This window comes from Girardinichthys multiradiatus, chromosome 23 (genome assembly GCF_021462225.1).
Source record: "Girardinichthys multiradiatus isolate DD_20200921_A chromosome 23, DD_fGirMul_XY1, whole genome shotgun sequence".
Taxonomy (NCBI): domain Eukaryota; kingdom Metazoa; phylum Chordata; class Actinopteri; order Cyprinodontiformes; family Goodeidae; genus Girardinichthys; species Girardinichthys multiradiatus.
The window spans coordinates 40,440,838-40,459,887 of record NC_061815.1 but is presented as its reverse complement, the minus strand read 5'-3'; the positions used below and the strand labels follow the sequence as shown (position 1 = coordinate 40,459,887).

At 37.8% G+C, this 19,050-nt stretch overlaps 1 protein-coding gene across 1 annotated transcript in view; it reads left to right on the top strand.

Moving 5' to 3' along the window:
- Positions 1-18,654, top strand: part of inppl1b (inositol polyphosphate phosphatase-like 1b) — a 29,901-nt gene extending 11,247 nt beyond the window's left edge. The window contains exons 6-27 of the mRNA XM_047353682.1: positions 871-958; positions 1,086-1,163; positions 1,288-1,425; positions 2,711-2,825; positions 3,144-3,244; positions 3,322-3,424; positions 3,514-3,710; positions 5,401-5,518; positions 5,630-5,726; positions 5,818-5,956; positions 7,229-7,328; positions 7,423-7,511; positions 8,507-8,588; positions 10,156-10,245; positions 10,349-10,468; positions 10,548-10,636; positions 10,731-10,818; positions 11,662-11,814; positions 12,232-12,313; positions 15,189-15,966; positions 16,053-16,168; positions 18,104-18,654. Coding sequence (XP_047209638.1) covers positions 871-958; positions 1,086-1,163; positions 1,288-1,425; positions 2,711-2,825; positions 3,144-3,244; positions 3,322-3,424; positions 3,514-3,710; positions 5,401-5,518; positions 5,630-5,726; positions 5,818-5,956; positions 7,229-7,328; positions 7,423-7,511; positions 8,507-8,588; positions 10,156-10,245; positions 10,349-10,468; positions 10,548-10,636; positions 10,731-10,818; positions 11,662-11,814; positions 12,232-12,313; positions 15,189-15,966; positions 16,053-16,168; positions 18,104-18,197 — 3,055 coding nt within the window. The 3' untranslated portion in view covers positions 18,198-18,654. The remainder of the gene's footprint in view (positions 1-870; positions 959-1,085; positions 1,164-1,287; positions 1,426-2,710; positions 2,826-3,143; positions 3,245-3,321; positions 3,425-3,513; positions 3,711-5,400; positions 5,519-5,629; positions 5,727-5,817; positions 5,957-7,228; positions 7,329-7,422; positions 7,512-8,506; positions 8,589-10,155; positions 10,246-10,348; positions 10,469-10,547; positions 10,637-10,730; positions 10,819-11,661; positions 11,815-12,231; positions 12,314-15,188; positions 15,967-16,052; positions 16,169-18,103) is intronic.
- The last annotated feature ends 396 nt before the right edge of the window (positions 18,655-19,050 follow it).

Sequence of the window (19,050 nt, the reverse complement as noted above, 5' to 3'; positions counted from 1 at the left end):
GATTTTGGTCTGGACTTTGACTTTGACAAAGATAACTATATGCTGAACCATTCCACTGTAGCTTTATCTGTATGTTTATGGTTGTTGTCTTGCTGGAACTTTAGCCTAGTCCTTGGTCTTTTGCAGACTCTCCCTGCTATAGAAAAAACATCTCCTTACAATGATTCTATCACTACCATGTTTCACCATGGGGATGGTATTGTCAAGGGGATGTGCGGGGGTGGGTTTCAACCATTCAACCATGCATACTGTTTTGTATGTAGATTCAAAAGTTACATTTTTGTTTCTTCTGACCAGAGCATTTTCTTCTAAATGTTTGCTGTATCCCTATGTGGCTTCTAGCTACCTCTAAACTGGACCTCTTATGGCTTTCTTTGTGCAATGACTTTGTTCTTGCCACTCTTCCAGTGAGCTATAGCTGTCCCGTCAACAGATTCTCCCACCTTAGCTGTGGATCTCTGCAGCTCCTCCAGAGTTACCTTAGGCTTCTTGGCTGCTTCTGTGAGTAATGTGCTCCTAAACCAGTTCAGGTGGACAACCATGGCTTGGTAGGTTTGCAGTGTTGCCATACTGGTTCCATTTTTAGATGATGGATTGAACAGTTCTCTATGAGATACACAATGTTTTTTTACCTGTAAAAAAATTTAATCCATGTATCTATTTCCTCCCGCTTCACAATTATGCACTACCTTCTGTTGATCTGTCACATAAAATTCAAATTAAATGAACATTTTTGACTGTAACATGACAAACTGTAAAATGTCAAGATTTATGCAAGGGGCTACCTTGGCTAATATTTATTCTAGTTTTGATTAAATTTTATATGTTGAATGATGACTAAACAAACTGATGCTCTTGTCACTTCTACAGCGAGATAGATCTCACTCTTTCAAGTCTGGAAACCTTGGCCAAAGTCTTTGACCATCCCAGCTGCTCTTTAACTCCTATCAAGACACAGGTACCAAAAGAAACTATAAACTTTACCCATAGATGGCATCACAGTAGTTTCTCCATAATGGTAACCTAGTAACTGGAGGATTCATACACAAAATCTTGTGGCTTTTATCTTGTGTCTTGGGAACAAGGATCCAGAGAAGGAGATTGACAGCTTGCTGTGTAAAATCTCAGCATTGATCAGCCTTCTTTCTTCGTTGGAGAAAAAGGTGTGTTCAGTGTTAACAAACTAAAAGAAATGCTGAAATCACATACATTATGATTGCAGATTGCTTTTCTTAGTCACACCCTTTATTTGTGAATGTAACACTGCTTTATTCATTCCATGTATAGGTTTTACAAGCATTACAAGATGCTGTGACCAATCACAACCTGGCAGTGCAGCCCAGCCCGCCACCTCCTGAACCAGTACCCACCATTGTTATGCCTGCAAAGAACAACACCAGACAGCTGCCTGTCCACTCCTTTCAGGTGAATCTGGCTTTAAAAGAACCCTTTTCTTAAATTGACCTACAATTTCAATCAATTGAAAAACACAGATTACCGACTTACCACTTGCTTAGGATTTCAGATGGAAAACAGCAACCTGGTTTTTGCTAGTAAAATAATTGTAATAATAGACCAGCAGGTTTGACCATCACCAGTTTTGGCAGCTTGCTGGTTGGGAGCTTAGAGCTGTTGGTTACCACAATGCCAAAAAAGGTGGACATCAGCAGTGACCTTTTAGAAGCAACTGATGCTCTCCATCAAAAACCCTAAAAGCTCCATCTCAGTTTCTGTGTGACTCGGTTTACTTGTTAAATGTTAAAGTTCATGACTGGACAGTTAAAATCTAAGTGGAAAAGTATGACTTTTGCCTAAAAGGTGAGGAAAACACTTTTATATGGCAGCACAACTTACAGTCCCATACAAAATTACTCATAGACCTTGAACCTTTTCTCATTTTCTTACTTCTATGTAAACACAATTCTGATAGGTTCATTATGCATTTATTTTCAGCCCTCATTAGTTGATATTGTTTATAGCAATATTCTCTGGTATTTAGAGCTGTAAGGCTTCATTGATATTTGTAGACATCTCAGCCAGGTTTGGTCTTGTACCAACTGAAAAATGTTGTCTAGACTAATTTAGTTCAAGACCTTTTCACTGTGGATAGTGCCACTATATTACCAGCTTCAGCCAGCATCTTCATAAAGTTTTAGTTTTTGTTGGGGTCTATAAGCACACCCTAATTGTTTGAACAAATACACGTGACACCTTCAGGCTGCTGGACATTGTACCAAAAGATGAACCAGACTTGTGGAGGTACACAGTTCTCTTTCTGATACCTTTGCTGGTTTTGTTAGATTTTCACATGATGTCACACAAGAAAGTAATGTGTTTGAGGCCAGGTCTGGAAAAGAAAACAAGGTGCTGCAATGGACAAGTCAAAGTCCAGATTTTAATCTCATTGAAATTCTTTGTGCTTTACTTAAATGAAAGTCTGGAAATATCAATGAACTGAAGCAAAGCAGTTACAAAAAGAAGGCAAATGTTTCCCCAATTGTTGTAAACAACTGATGAGGTTATTCAAAAAATGACAACTTTGGGTTATCTCTAATTAAGGGATATACTCAGTTTTCCATGACTATATCACCAATCGTGGAAACATTATTTCTTGAATGACTTTATTAAATCTGACCACTAGTTAAATTTAATTTCTTAAAATATTGCACAAAATAAGGAGAGGGAAAGATGTCTGACATTTTGTGTCCAGGTGAAGATGGTGAGATACGGCAGACAAACTGTTTCTGTGGATGTGGACACAGGAGTCCTGCTATTCGACAGGAAAGCGGGCTCATTTGGTATCGAGAGAGTCTCGCAGAGCAGAAGTAAGAAAATCTTTCTTTTTAGAACATTTCTCTTACTTTCATGCTTTATATTTTACAATGTTGCACCCATTATGCTTTCAATAGTATTATTAGATGGTTTATTGATGCTCAAAGGAGAGTTCACGTTCTCATATTAGCACACAGATTTGACTGTGTACGTCCATGTAGGCAGGATTTTTCTCTTGTAATCGTAAAGTAAATCAAAAACAACCGCAAACGTGTAAACATGTATTATGTTTACCAGTGTTTTAGAGTGATGGTCTTAAGCAATGCTCTTTAAAGTATCCACAGAAGATATAATACTTCCCCATGTATCAGTCCTTCAGATTGTCAAGTTACAAAACTACCCAGCCAAGATCCGAATGGTTGTTGACAGCTACCACAACACACCGCGGGAGATGACATTTGAGAGTGCTCGGGTAAAGCAGGATGATAAGATTAACCTTTCAATTCAATTAGCTGCTTCCCTTACATGTTTTTGTTTCATCTCCCTCAGAAATGCGACTCGTTCTGCCAACTCCTCCTGCTGATGAAGTCCAGGCACTCTCAGCTGGATGAACCTGATGTGGTCTCTGTGTTTGTTGGCACCTGGAATATGGGTAATCACTTGTGTGCTGACACTCATTTTCACTGGCTTCTAAAGAAAACTCCATGAGGTCCAAATGCCCATTTTTGTGTCCGTTTGCAGGTAGTTCCCCTCCTCCTCGAATCCTGCAGTCGTGGGTGACCTGCTGTGGTTTGGGACACACCCCTGATGAGTCGACTGCTTTGCTTCCTCACGACATCTATGCGTTAGGGACTCAGGAAAACCCTCAGGGGGAGAGGGAGTGGACAGAACAAATCAAAGCAACTCTTAACAGCTATACACAAGTCAACTTCAAACTGGTATTTATTTACACCCTTTTTAACCTAGTTTGGGAATTCTTGTAAATAAAAGTGCTGTCTACTAGTTTTTCACAAATATGTGGTTAGAGATCAGGTGAATACAGCTGAAAGCAGATCTTTACATCAAATGTGTTGACACATGGTGTTGTCTTCATCACTTTTTAACATTAACTTAGACCCAACTGTTTTTGGTCAGTTAGTCATTTGCTAAAATCCCTCCTGTTTGCTAAAAGCCACAATGATGAGAGAAGAAATTTTCCAATTCAGACGTTTACATATTCACAACATTTGAGTAAAAGGCAGGCAGACATCTGGATGTATTGGCAACACCTAAATACTGCAGGCAAGATATCAGGAAGATAATTGTGGACTTCCACAAGTCTGCCCCATCCTTAGATACAATGTTCGGATCTCCGAACGTACCACATTTATCTGTTTAAAAAGAAAAGATACGATAAGGTAAGTTAGTAAAAGATAAGCTTACAAAAACGGAATAAAGTGCAAGGAATTTAACACAAAATAGGCTATAGAAAATAAAAAGTAAGATGGGAATAGGAACACAAACAAACAAACAAAAAAGAAGACTGATTATGGATGTAGAAAGTCTGCCCTTGATGTTTTGGAGTAGCTGTCAAAAAACAATTAGTGTCAGTAAAGATATGTGAGAGCAAGGCAGCCTACAAACCTGATTCAGAAAAACCAGTTCTGTCAGGAAAAATGGGCAAAGACCCCAGCAAACTATTGAATGAGTGACAGAAAAAAACTGAAATTAAAATAACTTTTGTTTCAAAACATATTTCCAATTCAATCCAATTTATTTACAAATCACATTTAAGTAGAAACAGATGTAAAACAATGATGGTCAACAAAATAACTTACCCAAAAGAACAAACAGCTCATGCTTTGTTGAACGCCAGAGAAAAAAGTTTTCAAAAAGGATTTAAAAGAAGGCAACAAAGGAACCTGCCTAACATGTAAAGGAAACCCGTTCATTAACTTAGGTGCCGGAACCGCGAGAGCCCAATCACCTCTAAGCCTCAACTCATCTTTGAAACGGCCAGGAGTAGGATCTATTCAAAATCCTGTCTGTACCTAAGGTTGCTGTATTATGCAAGCTTTTATTTTTTCATTAGGCATTCCAACAAAGGATGAACAGAGTGAGCATCCTGTTTTTTTTGTTTTGTTTTTTTACATAGACTTGACAATCATCTGCATAGCAATAAAAAGAAATTCAAAATTTACCACAGAACAGAACTCAAGGGCAGGAGATAGAGAGAAAAGAATGGATCCTAGTATGGATCCCTGAGAAACCTCACAGCCAACAAACACTGTACAACACAAACTCATTTATGTAAAAGACCTCAGCAATACAATTTCTCTTTAAACATGAATTTAATTGTTTAGAATTTTTTTCTGACTTAAAAAAGTTATGCATCTTTTTATTATTTTGTATGTTCATATCTGATTTCAAATGCATATTCATCAATCATATTAGAAAATCATGTACATCTGGTTCAAAGGACAGGTTATATATTCATATAGAAAAATATTTCTCACATGGAAGATTGGATCACAGAATGGATTGGAACGGAGATCCTAAGAAAACTGTCAAATCTATTAAGAAGTCAGTACACATTTTTTCACTTGTAGAAGAGAAAAATGTATTGTAATGTAACCCTTTGTCCTCCAGGTGGCAGTGCAGTCCCTCTGCAATATGAGGTTGGCTGTGTTCGCAAAGCCTGAGCATGAGAGTCGCATCAGCCACGTGAACACAGCCAGTGTGAAGACTGGTCTTGGAAACACTTTAGGTAGGCGTGTTTGCATGATCTCTCCACCACACAAAGCAAATATGAAAAAAAAAAAAATAAAACAAATTAGTGCATGTTTAAGTTGTGGTTTGGTTATTTTTGTTGTTTCAGGAAACAAGGGAGGAGTTGGAGTTTCCTTCTTCTTCAATCGAACATCATTTGGGTTTGTTAACTGCCACCTGACCTCTGGAAGTGAGAAAGTGCTAAGGTTCAGAAATCACAAGTGTTCATGAGAAAGTTCAGTTTACCTACAGTATGTTATTTCTGTTGTTGATTGTTTGCAATATGCTAATACCCAGGAGGAATCAGAACTTTGTGGACATCCTTAGACTGCTTTCCATGGGTGACAAACAGCTCTCTGCCTTTGATATAAGCCTGCGTTTCACTCATCTCTTCTGGTGTGGAGACCTCAACTACAGGCTCGACCTGGATGTGCAGGTCAGACTGACTTATTATTTCCTTTATTCATCCAGGTATAATCTCTCAGTAAAACTGAGATCAAATACTAGAAACATTCTCTATTACCAAAGAAAATAAAATAAAACTAATATATTATCATTCATTAATGAACAGCCAAACAAATTCCTCTCATTTAATTCAAATTCACTACGGTATCCAGCTCTGACGATTTCAGTTTTTTCTGTAATTTATTTGAAGGAAATATAGGTGCATATTTTTTCCTGGCTCTTTTCAGACTCTGGGAACAGAGTATTGTAAAATTCCAGTGGTCGTTCCCTCTTTGTAAACAGGGAACGGCATGCTGGTTGTGCTATTTAAACATGTAAACAACTGCAAAAAGAGCCCAACCTGACATTTTTATACATAAAAACCATCTAGTCTGCACACCTACAAGGATGGCCATTCAGCATCAGCATACAGTGAATACTAATAGACATGGATTTCACAGCTGGTAATAAAACACAAAGCACAATAGTATACATTACATTTACAAAAATCATATCAATATAACTCGGTAAAAGCCAAATTTAAAAGATTCCACATAAACTGAATACTTTGTTAAAACACTGATTGATCATCAGTTTTAGCTGATTTGTTATATGTGCCATGTTCAGCCCAAATGTTTCCTCAGCTGGAGTCTGAATTTCTTTGTGAAAAGGGAATCCACATTTAAGTTTCAGTTTAGAGAGATGTGTTTTTTTGGGAGTTTTAAAAGCCAAACTTTGATAATGATGTTTAAATACTTGATAGATGTTACTAAGTGGTTTTGATCTTAGAAAGTTTTGAAAAAAAACTTTTTGCCATTTGAAATTAGCATGAACTTAGTTTATTCTACATCTAAAACAAACTTAAAGTGTGCTACACTAGACTGAACATCAGCTCTATAGAGTGGAGTAATAGAGCTGAAGCATAAATAACTGTGTCATCTGCATAAAATGAATCTCAGCATTTAATTAATTATCACAAAGGTTATGTTTATAGAGAGTGAAGAGCAGGGGTATTTATATGGAGCCCTGGGGAACTACTCTAGACACAGTAAGAAAAAAGGTGTTCAAGACGACATATTTTTGGAAACATCTTACAGATTAGCTTATATAACATAAACCTTTGCAAAACAGTTAACTGCATCAGAACCTTTTATTAAATCAACAAAAATACAGTATACTATTTCCTGCATAGTATTGCACACTGTTTTTAAAATATTAATACATGGGAAGTATCCTACATCTTCATGGTCCATGTTGTCTCCAGGACATCCTGAAACATGTTTCCAAAAGAGAATTCGAGGAACTCATGTTTGCAGACCAGCTGACTCGAGAAAGACAAAAAAGGAAGGCCTTTTTCAATTTCAGTGAGTTCCAATGTCAAAGCTGATGCAAAATTGCATTTTTTGTTTGGCTTGAAATATTTGACTTTGCTTTCTTTCTTTGCTTTTCGTCATTAAGAGGAAGAGAAGATTACATTTCCACCCACCTACCGGTATGAGAGAGGCTCCAGAGACTGCTACCTTTGGCAGAAGTACAAGACATCAGGAGTGAGTCTTTGTCAGTAAAATAAAAATGGCATTACAAAAAAGATGATGGATAGAACAGAGAAACAGGTATAAAAACATATTAGCGTGTATAAATGGTTGAGGTTAAGTAGTTGCAAAATGTTTTTGGAGAAGTATTAGAATGCATTGGTCTTTCCAGTCTGGAGGTAGGCTTCTAAAATATTTTACCAATCACTTGAGGGCATTTTTGTATCATCATGCGTATTTTGCCTGAGGGTTTAGATGTATTGTACATAGTCTGTGGGACTGTGAGCAAACTTATACTTAACGTACAGTTTAGTTCCAAAATCCACTGATTGAAACTTGTTAGGAAACTGGGATTTGAGCACAGGATAAGCCAAAGTAAGATGTCCCAGGAGCAGATAAGCTTAAAAAGCTCACTCAAATGCCAAAAGAGCAGGAGCTTGCAGGAACTGAGGCTTGATCTCCTGACCTTCAAATCAGTAAGCCAGAGTCCAGACCATTGAGGCACCACTACTCCATTCCAAGTATACACTTCTTAAGATAATTTATTTGCAACTTAATCCTATTTCAGGAATTTGTGGGGATAAGTGACTTTGACAGCAGCTGCTCAGATCACTAAAAATAGCGGGTTAAGATTTAACCTTCTGCCTCAGGGAGGAATGCCCTCAAAAACTGGAAGGTGTGGATCCCTTAAAAAAAAAAACAACACACACACACACACACCCTAAATCTAATAAATGTTTGTGGAGCCCTTGGTGGCAACGATTGCCACTGCACATCTGTTCTTGAATTTCTTTTAGATCTGGGCATGAATTGTTGCTGTCTCAGATGTTTAGCCTACTACATGTTGTCAGACAGGTATAATTTAAGTGATTTGTTGATTTTAAAAGTTTGGTAATAATCAGGTCTGCATTTGGCTACTGAAATTAAAACAAAAATATAGTAAATCACACTTATTATTTCCAATACACTATATATATTTATGTGTTTATAACTGCATTCTTTCTCTGTAGGTGCGAGTTAATGTTCCATCATGGTGTGACCGGATTCTGTGGAAGTCCTACCCAGAAACTCACATCATCTGCACGGCGTATGGTGAGAGCTGGAGAATTTCTTGGAAAACTAAACTTTCAGAAAACCTTCAAATGGAAAACAAAATAAATGTGAGCTACAAAATCTTGGCAGTGGTTAAATGCTGTCACAGATGAAGGTTTTAATCAAGCATCTACAAGGTAGATCTCTACTGGTATTTTTTATTTTAAACATAAAAGCAACATGAATTGCTTTTGATGAATGATGTCCAACCTAGTCCATGAACCTCCCCTTCAGTTTTAAGTTATGTTTCTGTGCAGACTGACCATTGCTCATTTCCAAAGTTGAAATTTTCCATCCATCCATCCATCCATCCATCCATCCATCCATCCATCCATCCATCCATCCATTCATCCATCATCCATCCAGCCATCCTAAACTGTTTAATTGTAGTTGTTGGCTGTTTTAAAGGGTCATTGTTCTGATGAACGGTGAACCTCTGCCCCAGTCTTAAGTGCCACCACCATGCAGCCACCACCATTCTTTCACTTTAGGGACATTGTGTCCATAGCTTTTGGCATGTAGGTCTAATAGTTCAGCTTTAGTCTCATCTGACCAGATGTTTATTCACATGTTTGCTATGTGTTGCTTCTGGCAAATTTCTGTTAACTGCTTTCTGTTTTCGGTTAACTACTAAATATTCCTCCAGTGTTTTCATGGGGGTTAGATTAGTGGATTGCATGAATAATATTGGTTTCATTGGTATATTCTCCCACCTAGCCTGTGGTTCTGTGCAGCTCCTCCAGGGTTACCATAAGCTTCTTAGCTGCTTCTTGTTGCCTGGCCACTTCTTGATAGGCTTGAGGTTGGGCCACACTCTTTCCATTTTCAAATGGAAACACTTTTTTTTTCAGACAGAAAAACTTTTTATCCAATTTGAATAAATAACTGAATCCGACTGCACTGTTCAATGGTTAGGGTTAATTGGAATGTCTGTACCTGACTTTTGTGAAGTGCCTTGAGACGACATGTGTTGTGAATTGGTGCTATATAAATAAACTGAATTGAATTGAATTGAAATGATGCATTAAACAGCCCAGCTTGGAAGGTCCTTTTATAACCTAACCCTGCTTTAAACTTCCCCACAACTTTCTCCCTGACCTTTCTGCTGTGTTCCTTGGTCTTCCTGATGCTGTTTGTTCACTAATGTTCTCTAATAAACATCTGAGACCTTCACAGAACAGCGCTATTCATAGTGTGATCAAATGACACCCAGGGGGACTCTGTTTACTAATTCAGTGAATTTTGAAGGTGATTGCTTGCACTGGCTTTTTTTGTGTGACCTCACTTTTTAGACTAAACTGAAATAACAATTAAAAGCCATATATCACATTCATTCCCCTTCAGAATCATGCTTTACTTTGTTGATGTTTCACATCACGTTAAACACATTACAATCACAAACCTGTGATTGTGATCTGTGAAAAAGTTCAAGGGATATTAATAGTTTGGCAAGGCCATGTCACAGTGACTGGTCATGTGCTTTATCATGCTGTCAGCCACTGATCATTTAAGCTGTTGTAGGTGGTTTTGTCATATAAATACTAAAGAAACCTTTTGTTGTTACCAGGTTGCACTGATGACATCTTTACAAGCGATCATTCACCTGTTTTTGCCACCTTCCAAGTTGGAGTGACATCTCAGTGCAGCTCCAAATCAGGTGCCTCTGTTATTGTAAATCTTTGGTTATAATTAGCTGGAATACCATATAATTTGTCGGTTACATCAACAATAATGGGTGTTTTCTTTTTTTTATAAAACAGAGGTAAATTCCAGTGTAGAGAGGGCCTGGATTGAGCTTGAAGAAATTGACGCCATTGTGAAGAGTTCTTCATCGAGCAAGGCAAAGTTCTTCATCGAGTTTCATTCCTCGTGCCTTGAAGGTGTGGTGTCTGGTTAAAATGAGACTGTAAAGCAGAATGCAACTCAGTTTTAGAAATTGACACTTAACTTTGCTCGCAGAGACACAACGCTCCAGTGAGAATAATTTACAAGGCTGTGATGTTCCTGGGTTTCTCAAACTGGGCTGGACCTGCCAACAGCTACCAAAGGTCAGCGGCTGCTGCAGCCAAATAAGAAAATGGTTAAACAACATTACGCTACTGTTTTATCCTAACATTACCTTTTTTTTTACATCTGTTAAAGCTCATTCCACTCTTGTCTGATCTGGAGTACCTCCAGGATCAGCACTTGCTCTTATCTGTAAAGTCATGTGATGGATTCGAATCATACGGTTAGTCATAAGCACATTCTGGTAAAATGGCTGATCTGTACAATCACATCTTACTCACACATGAAAAGTCAGGAAACCCTCATCACAGCAATTAGTGCAGAGTATTATGTCGCAGCTCACACCTAAATTTTATTTAAAAAGTCAGTATGTCAATGAAAATTACCCATTTAGGTTGAATTCTTTCTTAGAAAAGAAATACAGCCAGAGAGATCATGTGCATTTTCCAAATAATGCATTGCCAACTCACTCAGATCACTCAGTTAATATTTCAGATAAAGAAAATAGGATGAACAAATAAATTAATGGTACCCTTGATTTAATATTTAATCACTGCCAACAGGTGAACTTCACAATGAGATGTCAGCATTTGCCAACAGGTTTTGAAGAGCGCGGTCTCCATACTCAAGTTTTAGATCTGTTCACACAAAAAGTATTTCCCCCTTTGATTCCTTCTGTTTTTGTTGTTATAGTTAAGCGTTTCAGATAATCGAACCCGTTTTTCAATAAGACAAATAGAAGTGGCTTTTTGCCATTAAATAAATGAAATCATCCTTTGAAAACTACATTCTGTGTTTACTCAGGTTATCTTTGTCTTATAATAACATTGGTTTGATTATCTTCAACATTTGCGTGTGGCAAAAAGAAGTGAAGTGAAGGAGCACATACTTTTTCACAGCAGTACTAAAGGTTTGCAGGTAAACATGAGACAAACGCATGTAGCTGAATAACCTTTCGGGAGATATCTAGTTTTGTTTCAATGAGATGTGGGGGTACCAACAAATTTGTCCAAATCTGGGGAAAAAAACACTTTCAGCAGTTTTTAACTATAAATGATTTCCCTAGGTGAATGTTGTGTGGCTCTGCAGTCAGTGATGGACGTGTCACAGAAATTTGAGACATTTTTGAGTCATCGCGGTGAGGAGATGGGCTCCATACGAGGACGGGTCAGAGTTCATGTGCCCAAGGACAGGCGAGCAACTCGGAAGAAGATTTATGGTGGGTCAGCCGAAACTCTTCTGTTCTAAATCTCTGCCTTGCTTGCACTATCACTTCCCACTAAACCTTCGTCTCCACTGTCACTGCATTCTTCGACTCTTCTGTGACCCTCACATTGCTTCCCCTATTTGGTTTCTCAATGATGCTCTGGCTTGGCTTTACACACTTGCTGGTGTCTATCGACTGCTTCCTCTTTTGGCTCCTGACTGACTGACGCAGACCAGATGCATCCTGAGATGCTGAAACAGAGCAGTTGGATATTGGACCACCAGGTCAAGCACAACACACACAAACACAACTTTGCTGTGTGACTGCAAACCGGCAGCAGTCCTTTGCATGCAAGGAACACACAAACCTTAAAGAAGCTTTGATCATTGCAAAAATAGGTTTTCATTTCCTGTGTCTTTGCTTTTTCAGACTTGTTTTGTTTTCAGAAAGATGATAAAGGTCCTGGAAGGGGAAACGTGTCTCTTGCAGCAACACGGATTCCAGTTACTAGGTATGGATGTCTCAGTGTTAAAATGCAATACTGTAAAGGACAATAAGTTCTGAAGTACAGGTTATCAGAGGCTCATATAGCAGATTTCTGAAATGAAATGTTTAAAGTAACTCTCCAAAGTAAGTCTCCTGGATTTTTAAACCTGCGGGGGCTGCATGTGGTTGAAGGTAAGCTGGACAAGGAGTGGAGAAATCTTCATTTGTAAAAACAAAACAGTGATTATTAGGCCAAAGTACCACTGCAATAAATACTTTTGCAAGTTTTCCAAAAACCACCATACTGGCATACATTTTAAAATAGTAGTACTTAGCTTGTTGTATACATATGAAAAACAAAAATGAAAGTGTTCTTGTCCATTGCCACTGTATGATTGGATTGCAATTAAATATGTGTTCAATGTTTACTTGAAAAAATGGAACATTTACTTGAAAAAAATTAAAGAAAGTGTCATGAGGCAAAATTCAAAGTCAGAAAGTTGGAGGTTTCTTACCAACCCTGTAGCTGTAGAAACGTATTTGGCCCTTGCAGATTTCTTCTGTTTTTGTTTTTTTAAACACACTTAAATGTTTCAGATCATAAAACACATTTTAATATCAGATGTAAGATAACCTGAGTAAATGCAAAAATCAGTTTTTAAATCATTTAAGTGCTAAGAGTAATAGCTATACAAACTACATAACAACTGCCATAAAGTGTTTGTGATAACTAGCAAAGAGTCTTTTACATCACTTGGAGGAAATCTGGCCCACTCTTCGTTGCAAGGCTTTTTGAATTCAGCCACATTGGAAGGATTTTGAGCATGAACTACCTTATTTCAGGTCCCGCAACAACATCTCGATCAGATTTTACTCTGTATTTCGACTGAGCAACTCCAGTGTGATTTACATCGTTGTCCTACTGCATAGCGTGAGTGTACTGAAACTTAAGACAGTGAGAATCGGATACTCTCCTTCAGGATTTTCTGGTAAAGAGCAGAAATCATGCTGTCATTAGTTATAATAAGTCGACCAGGTCCTGAAGAAGCAAAGTAGTCCCCAACTATCAGACTGAACCCCCATGTTTTTCAGTAGGGTGTGCTTTTTCTGAAATACTGTTAATTTTACACCAAATGTAATAGGAAGTCTTGTCAGTCTACGGAATATTTTCCCAAAAGTATTTTTTTTCAGCAGTGCTTTTCTTCCATGGAAGAATTTTTCCCATTTCCTCCTAATTGTTGAATCACGTTGACTTTACCAAAAGGCAGGTGAGGCCTGCGGGGCTTTAGCTGTTGTTTTAGGTTGCTTTGTGACCTCTTGAGTGAGTTGTTGATGCACAAAGTCTACCACTGTTCCATGTTTTCTCCATTTCTGGTTAATGATTCTTACTGTGGTTTACATGAGTTCCAAAGCCTTATAAATGTCTTTGTAACCCTTTCCAGACTGACAGATGTCAGTTAATTTGTTTCCCTTCAGTTCTCAAGATGCTTTTTATCAGGGGAATGATGTGATGCTGTTTGAGATATTTTATCCCACTTCAAGTTGTTATACAGGTTCTATTTAAGTGATTTTTTTTAAATCTACAAATCTGGCAGTGATCAGTCATTGGTGTGGCTAGAGACATTAAAATTAGATGTCCAAATAAATTGGTTAATCTCAGGCAAATGCTGTTCAGAGCGCTGTAAGAGTTTGTCTCCGCCATAGTAAAAAACCAAACCTATTATAAGTTTTTCAGACACAGTACTGTACAAGCTTCTTCAGTAAACATGCTGCTATTGTAAAAAATGCAGAAAAGTGCATTATTAGCTTTATAGCTAATAGTATTTAGCTTGATTCCCGCTTTTTCTCTAACTTGGAACTGGAACATAGTTAAGCTGATATTGTCATTTTCAGATTTCTTCCCAGATGAAGTTTCTACTTTATAGTAAATGAAACACAGCATAAGTTCTCCACTACACTTCTGTTTTGAGACCTTTCTGAGAATGCAAAGCTGAATGTGCTTTGACATCTTTCTCTTTTGGCTTAGTGTTTAGTAGCTCTACATCACCGCTGGTTTGTCCATATTTACCTTTGAAAAAAATGGAACAGGATTTATTCTAACCACTTTATTCTTTGACCACCAGAAGCAACCAAGTTTATTACTGTACGATTAAAAAGAATTTCCAGAATCTCATACAAATGTAACAATTTAACATTTTAAAATATAGGACTGATTTGCCAATTTTATTGGTCTTACACTGCTGTCTCCAGTTTTTCGTGCCTGAGGGGAGCAGAACGTGTCAGTATATTTTGCAGGAACTGGAAGAGCTCCTTGGCTCAAATTGCCTTTTAGTTCCATTAAAAAGTTCTGAAGTATTTAGGTTTTAGTTGCCGTTGGTTGAAAAGAACATCATGGGAGTTTCTTAGAACAGAGAACTATGAGGTTAGTTCAAGACGAGACATTTACAGTCTTAAAAACTGTTGGTCGGTGCCTGGTTGGGAAAACCTGCAAGAAACCACAGTTTAAAAGAAAACTACCTGAACACCAAGACACCGTTGCTCTCACAACCACCAGGGTGCATTTCCTGGTGCATTAGCTACCTGAATGTTTTCTAATTTGTTGTTTGTGGTTCTCTATGAAATCCACTGATATGTTCACTGATGCTCAGGTTTGACAGCACAATAAAAGATGTTACGGGATTAAATTATTTTCCATAGAAACAGACTGAAAGAAGAAACAATGATTAGGTGAATGTTTGGTTCACACGGTCCAAGTTCTCGCAGTGAAAACATCCAAAGGTTTCTAGTTTTTGAGGAACTTTCCTGTGTCTAAAACATGGATTTATTCCAATTGCAACTTGTCACGCAGATCAATGCATACATGTAATTTTAGATTATTTATCCCTGTATATTCATCACAGGCCATCTGGAGTCCCTGTTAAACCTACGGCGAGCAGCTACACCAACCCTGCCTACTTTATCTTTGAAGGTGTACCAGATCCACACAGGGCAGAGGAGGCCCTTCCACAACGAAGGGACCCCCAGCTGATCTGGTCTGGAAATGAGGCCCTGCAGCTTCCAAAAGTCTCAGGGCGGCAGGGGTTTGACAGGAGACCCTGTCACAGATCAGACTTTACAGAAATTGAAATTCCTGCTATACTGTCCCAGTGCAATCTAACAAAAGATCTTCATCTGTCTCAAACCAACTCTTCCTATCAGCTCTTTCCAGCCCAAAGCCCATCTCCAATGCCTGCTCCCTCAACAAATGCCTTGCCTCAGTTCCAGGAACAGACTTCACGCATCAGAGAAAGATGCCCAGGAAAACTAAATGTTGTTCAGGACTCCATGCAGCCTGAAAGCAACATATATATAAACCACTCAGAAATCGGAAAGAAAAAAGCCAGAGGAGATCACCAGCTTCTTCCGTTAAGAACAAATGCCATCCGCACAAAGTCCCCATCCCTTCTGCCTTATACTCCCACTCCCTTGACACAATGTCAGCACTCTGTTTCCTGGATTGTTGATAAGCAGCCACGAACAGGAGACAACTCCCTCACTGCTTTGCAAATTGCCAAGTCCCTCAGTGAGGTTGACTTCTTCCCTTCAGTGGAAAAAGGCCTATCCACAGCCAGGCAGAGGGCAAGTTATGGAAACGGCCCTTCAATACTTGGAGACAGAGGCTGCAGCTGGGACAAGGAGGTAAGATTCTGCTCAGAAAGACCGATTTTAAAAGATGCTTCTCATGATTCCTTGTTCTAAAAAGATTTTACTTAATCTCAATGCAGGTGTCAGTCCTGAAAGGTGCACCAGAAACTGTGCAGGAGCTTCTTAGTACCCTAGGTCTTCAAAAATACACCCTGGGACTTAGCCTGAACGGTTGGGATGACTTGGATTACTTCAGGTAAAGGATTCTGGATATATACATAGGTCAATGATTAATATCATGAAAAATATTATGATTGCTCCCTCACAAATAGAACATTTTTGGAAATACTAAACAGAAAATAAACTTGGTGCTAAGTATTTAGTACGAAATTAAAATGAAACCAAAAAATGTAAATGAAAGAAAAATATTTAATACCTACGTTTTTCCTTTTAAGAAGATACAAATTTGTCATTGAAAATCTTATCCTAAAAAAAACTACAAAATGGGTTAATCTCAACTCCAACTGCTGGAGGGTCAAATTTGTACTATTCTTGAACTGTGGTCGGGGTCGCACAAAATTTAACCAAATCCTGCAAATGGGAGGCTTTAAGAAACTGTGGCTCATAGTTAACCTCATGACCAGGGAGGTGCAGATACCTTTACAGGAGAAGGTGCTTAAAGTTTAAAAACGAACCATATAAAAGAGGGTTTTAGCAACTTGTCAGGGAATATTCTGAGCCAGATATGATTTTAGTAAAGTTGTAGCTGCATCAGTTACAATTACGAGAATCTATCAGTCATGTGAAAATTGCGATGACTCTTCCAAATCACACACGCCTAGGTGACAGCATCATCGCCCGTCCCAACTGGATTTATATAAATATCACTGCAGACAGAACATACATGTAACGCTTAAAGCAGGATCCAGTTTCAACCAAGGAGTGATATCAAAACATTGAGCTACAAATGCCATTTCAAAAGTCATCTGACTATTAAAGCAATTGCTAGATGAGGTTAAAGCCATGATTTACTATATTTTCTATGTCTTTGGTGATACTACAGCAAACAGCAGGAAGAACAGAAATTGTGATGTTCCAGTGCAAAGTTAACATTTAATCAGTGTTTTAAATGGATCTCTGTTAAATTAGGCAAAACTGAAGCGAAACTAACTTAAAGGTTTTTAATATGGCGTCACAAAAATTGTATGTGGTTGTTGCACACTATAAATCCACACTTGAATATTCCTCTGATGCAACAAAAGGTTCCCAGGAAAGCAATGGTTTTTCAGAGCTAGAGCCTATGCTTTGATGGCAGAGACAGAAATAAACTTGCAAAAGCTAAGACATGATACAAATTTATTTATAGTCTTGCAAATGACTAGTGGATAAATTACCGATTTCAAAGACAAGCATGACCTTTAGGTAAATCCTTTACTAAAAAAAACACCAACCAGCCACACTGGAAGGAAATTATCACAAAGGAAGTTTTCTACTGAGGTAGTACAGGTGAAGACACAACAAACTAAAGACTATAATGATAATATAAAACACAGAGAACCAGTCTGTAGCTTCATAAAAAGAACTAAAAACATAGACCAAACTGATTTATGTTCAATTATTTAAACACATAACAAAACAGATAAACACAAACACTACGTGTCACATTAAAATATTTTTTTTTCCTATTCGGTATTTACAGTAGTTGTTTCAACTTTGAGAATGAGTTTTCTGACTGATTTTTGTGAATGTGAAATTTCTATTTTGAAAACATGGTAATTTTAATTTCTTTTTTGTGCATTGTTGTATTTTCTACACCATTTCCCACTATACTTTTGTACTAAAGGATTTTGAGAGAAACATTTCTATTATGAAAGAATCAGACACAACAGCCTCGGAGTGTCTTCAGATAAAGCTTAGTTCACATGGAAGACAGGTTTTCAATCAAAGAGAAGGCAGCTTGTTTCAGGGCCACTAAGGAAAAAGAAATGCTTACAGGAAAGAAAACATGTCTTTGTATACATTGGGTTTTTTGTACAGTTTTATGTCTTTTTTTTAGTTAAAATGTTCTCTTGAAGAAAACTGTGTCTGTGACCCAAAGATTTAATAGATTCCAGTGTTACAGTCAGGATGTAAGTATGTTTTTTAACTCCTCGCTGCAGTTTTCATTCTCTTGACTATTTGCCTACTGCAGTGGGATCACGGAGGAGGATCTGTGTGCAGCGGGTGTCACAAACCCCTCCCACCGGCGCAGGATCCTTGAAAACCTTCCCAGGAACTGGAACTAACAGAGAAATGATGGTACAAGGTCCTGTCCTGTTCAGTTCTGCTACTCACTTGAACTGGAAAAACTTTCAGAACTAAACAGAGCTCCCTCTGATCTTAAGAAACATCACGTTTGCTGGACACTTGTTGTTTTGTTTTTATGTAAAACTGTAACATGAGTTTATCTGTGTCAAAAAAGAGAAGGAAACATAACACATTAAGTTCTTATTGCACATATATATATATGTTGTTCATCTGCAGCTTAAATAACTGACCAATAAGTGGAAGAAATTATAATGATATTACAGCCTCTGTGAATTGGTTTCAAAACACAAGTTTGTGTTTTCCAAAGTTCTTTTGAAGTCACTGTTTAAGAACCATTTTCCTCTATATACATTTTTTTACATTGCTATAAGTGAGCCACAGTGATATGTCTAATAATAAACCAAAAGAAATTAAAATCCAGCCATATCTACAGGAGGACCGCCTGGAAACCTTTCCATCTCTCTTTTTATTTACTCTGTCATAATGTTGCTATCAAGTCACTTAATCAGCAGCTGCATCTACTGCACATGTTTACAAAGTTCATAAAGCAACACTTGACTGTCACCAGGCAATAATGTGTGTCATCTCATGCTTTCAAGCAACAGCAAAAAGAAGAGATGTCTCTCTTTTATGTTCTCTACTTTTCATTTTAGAGCTCTACATGTTATCTACATTATCCTGCTGATATGGTGTTTGATTATGTTAACTAAATGCTTTAGTGCTGCAAAGCCATGTACTGGTAAGCACATGCAAGATTGGCCTAATATGTCAATATTTAGAAGTCAATTAAGAGAGATTTAGACTGAGTTATGGAAAGATTTCCTTTCTCAG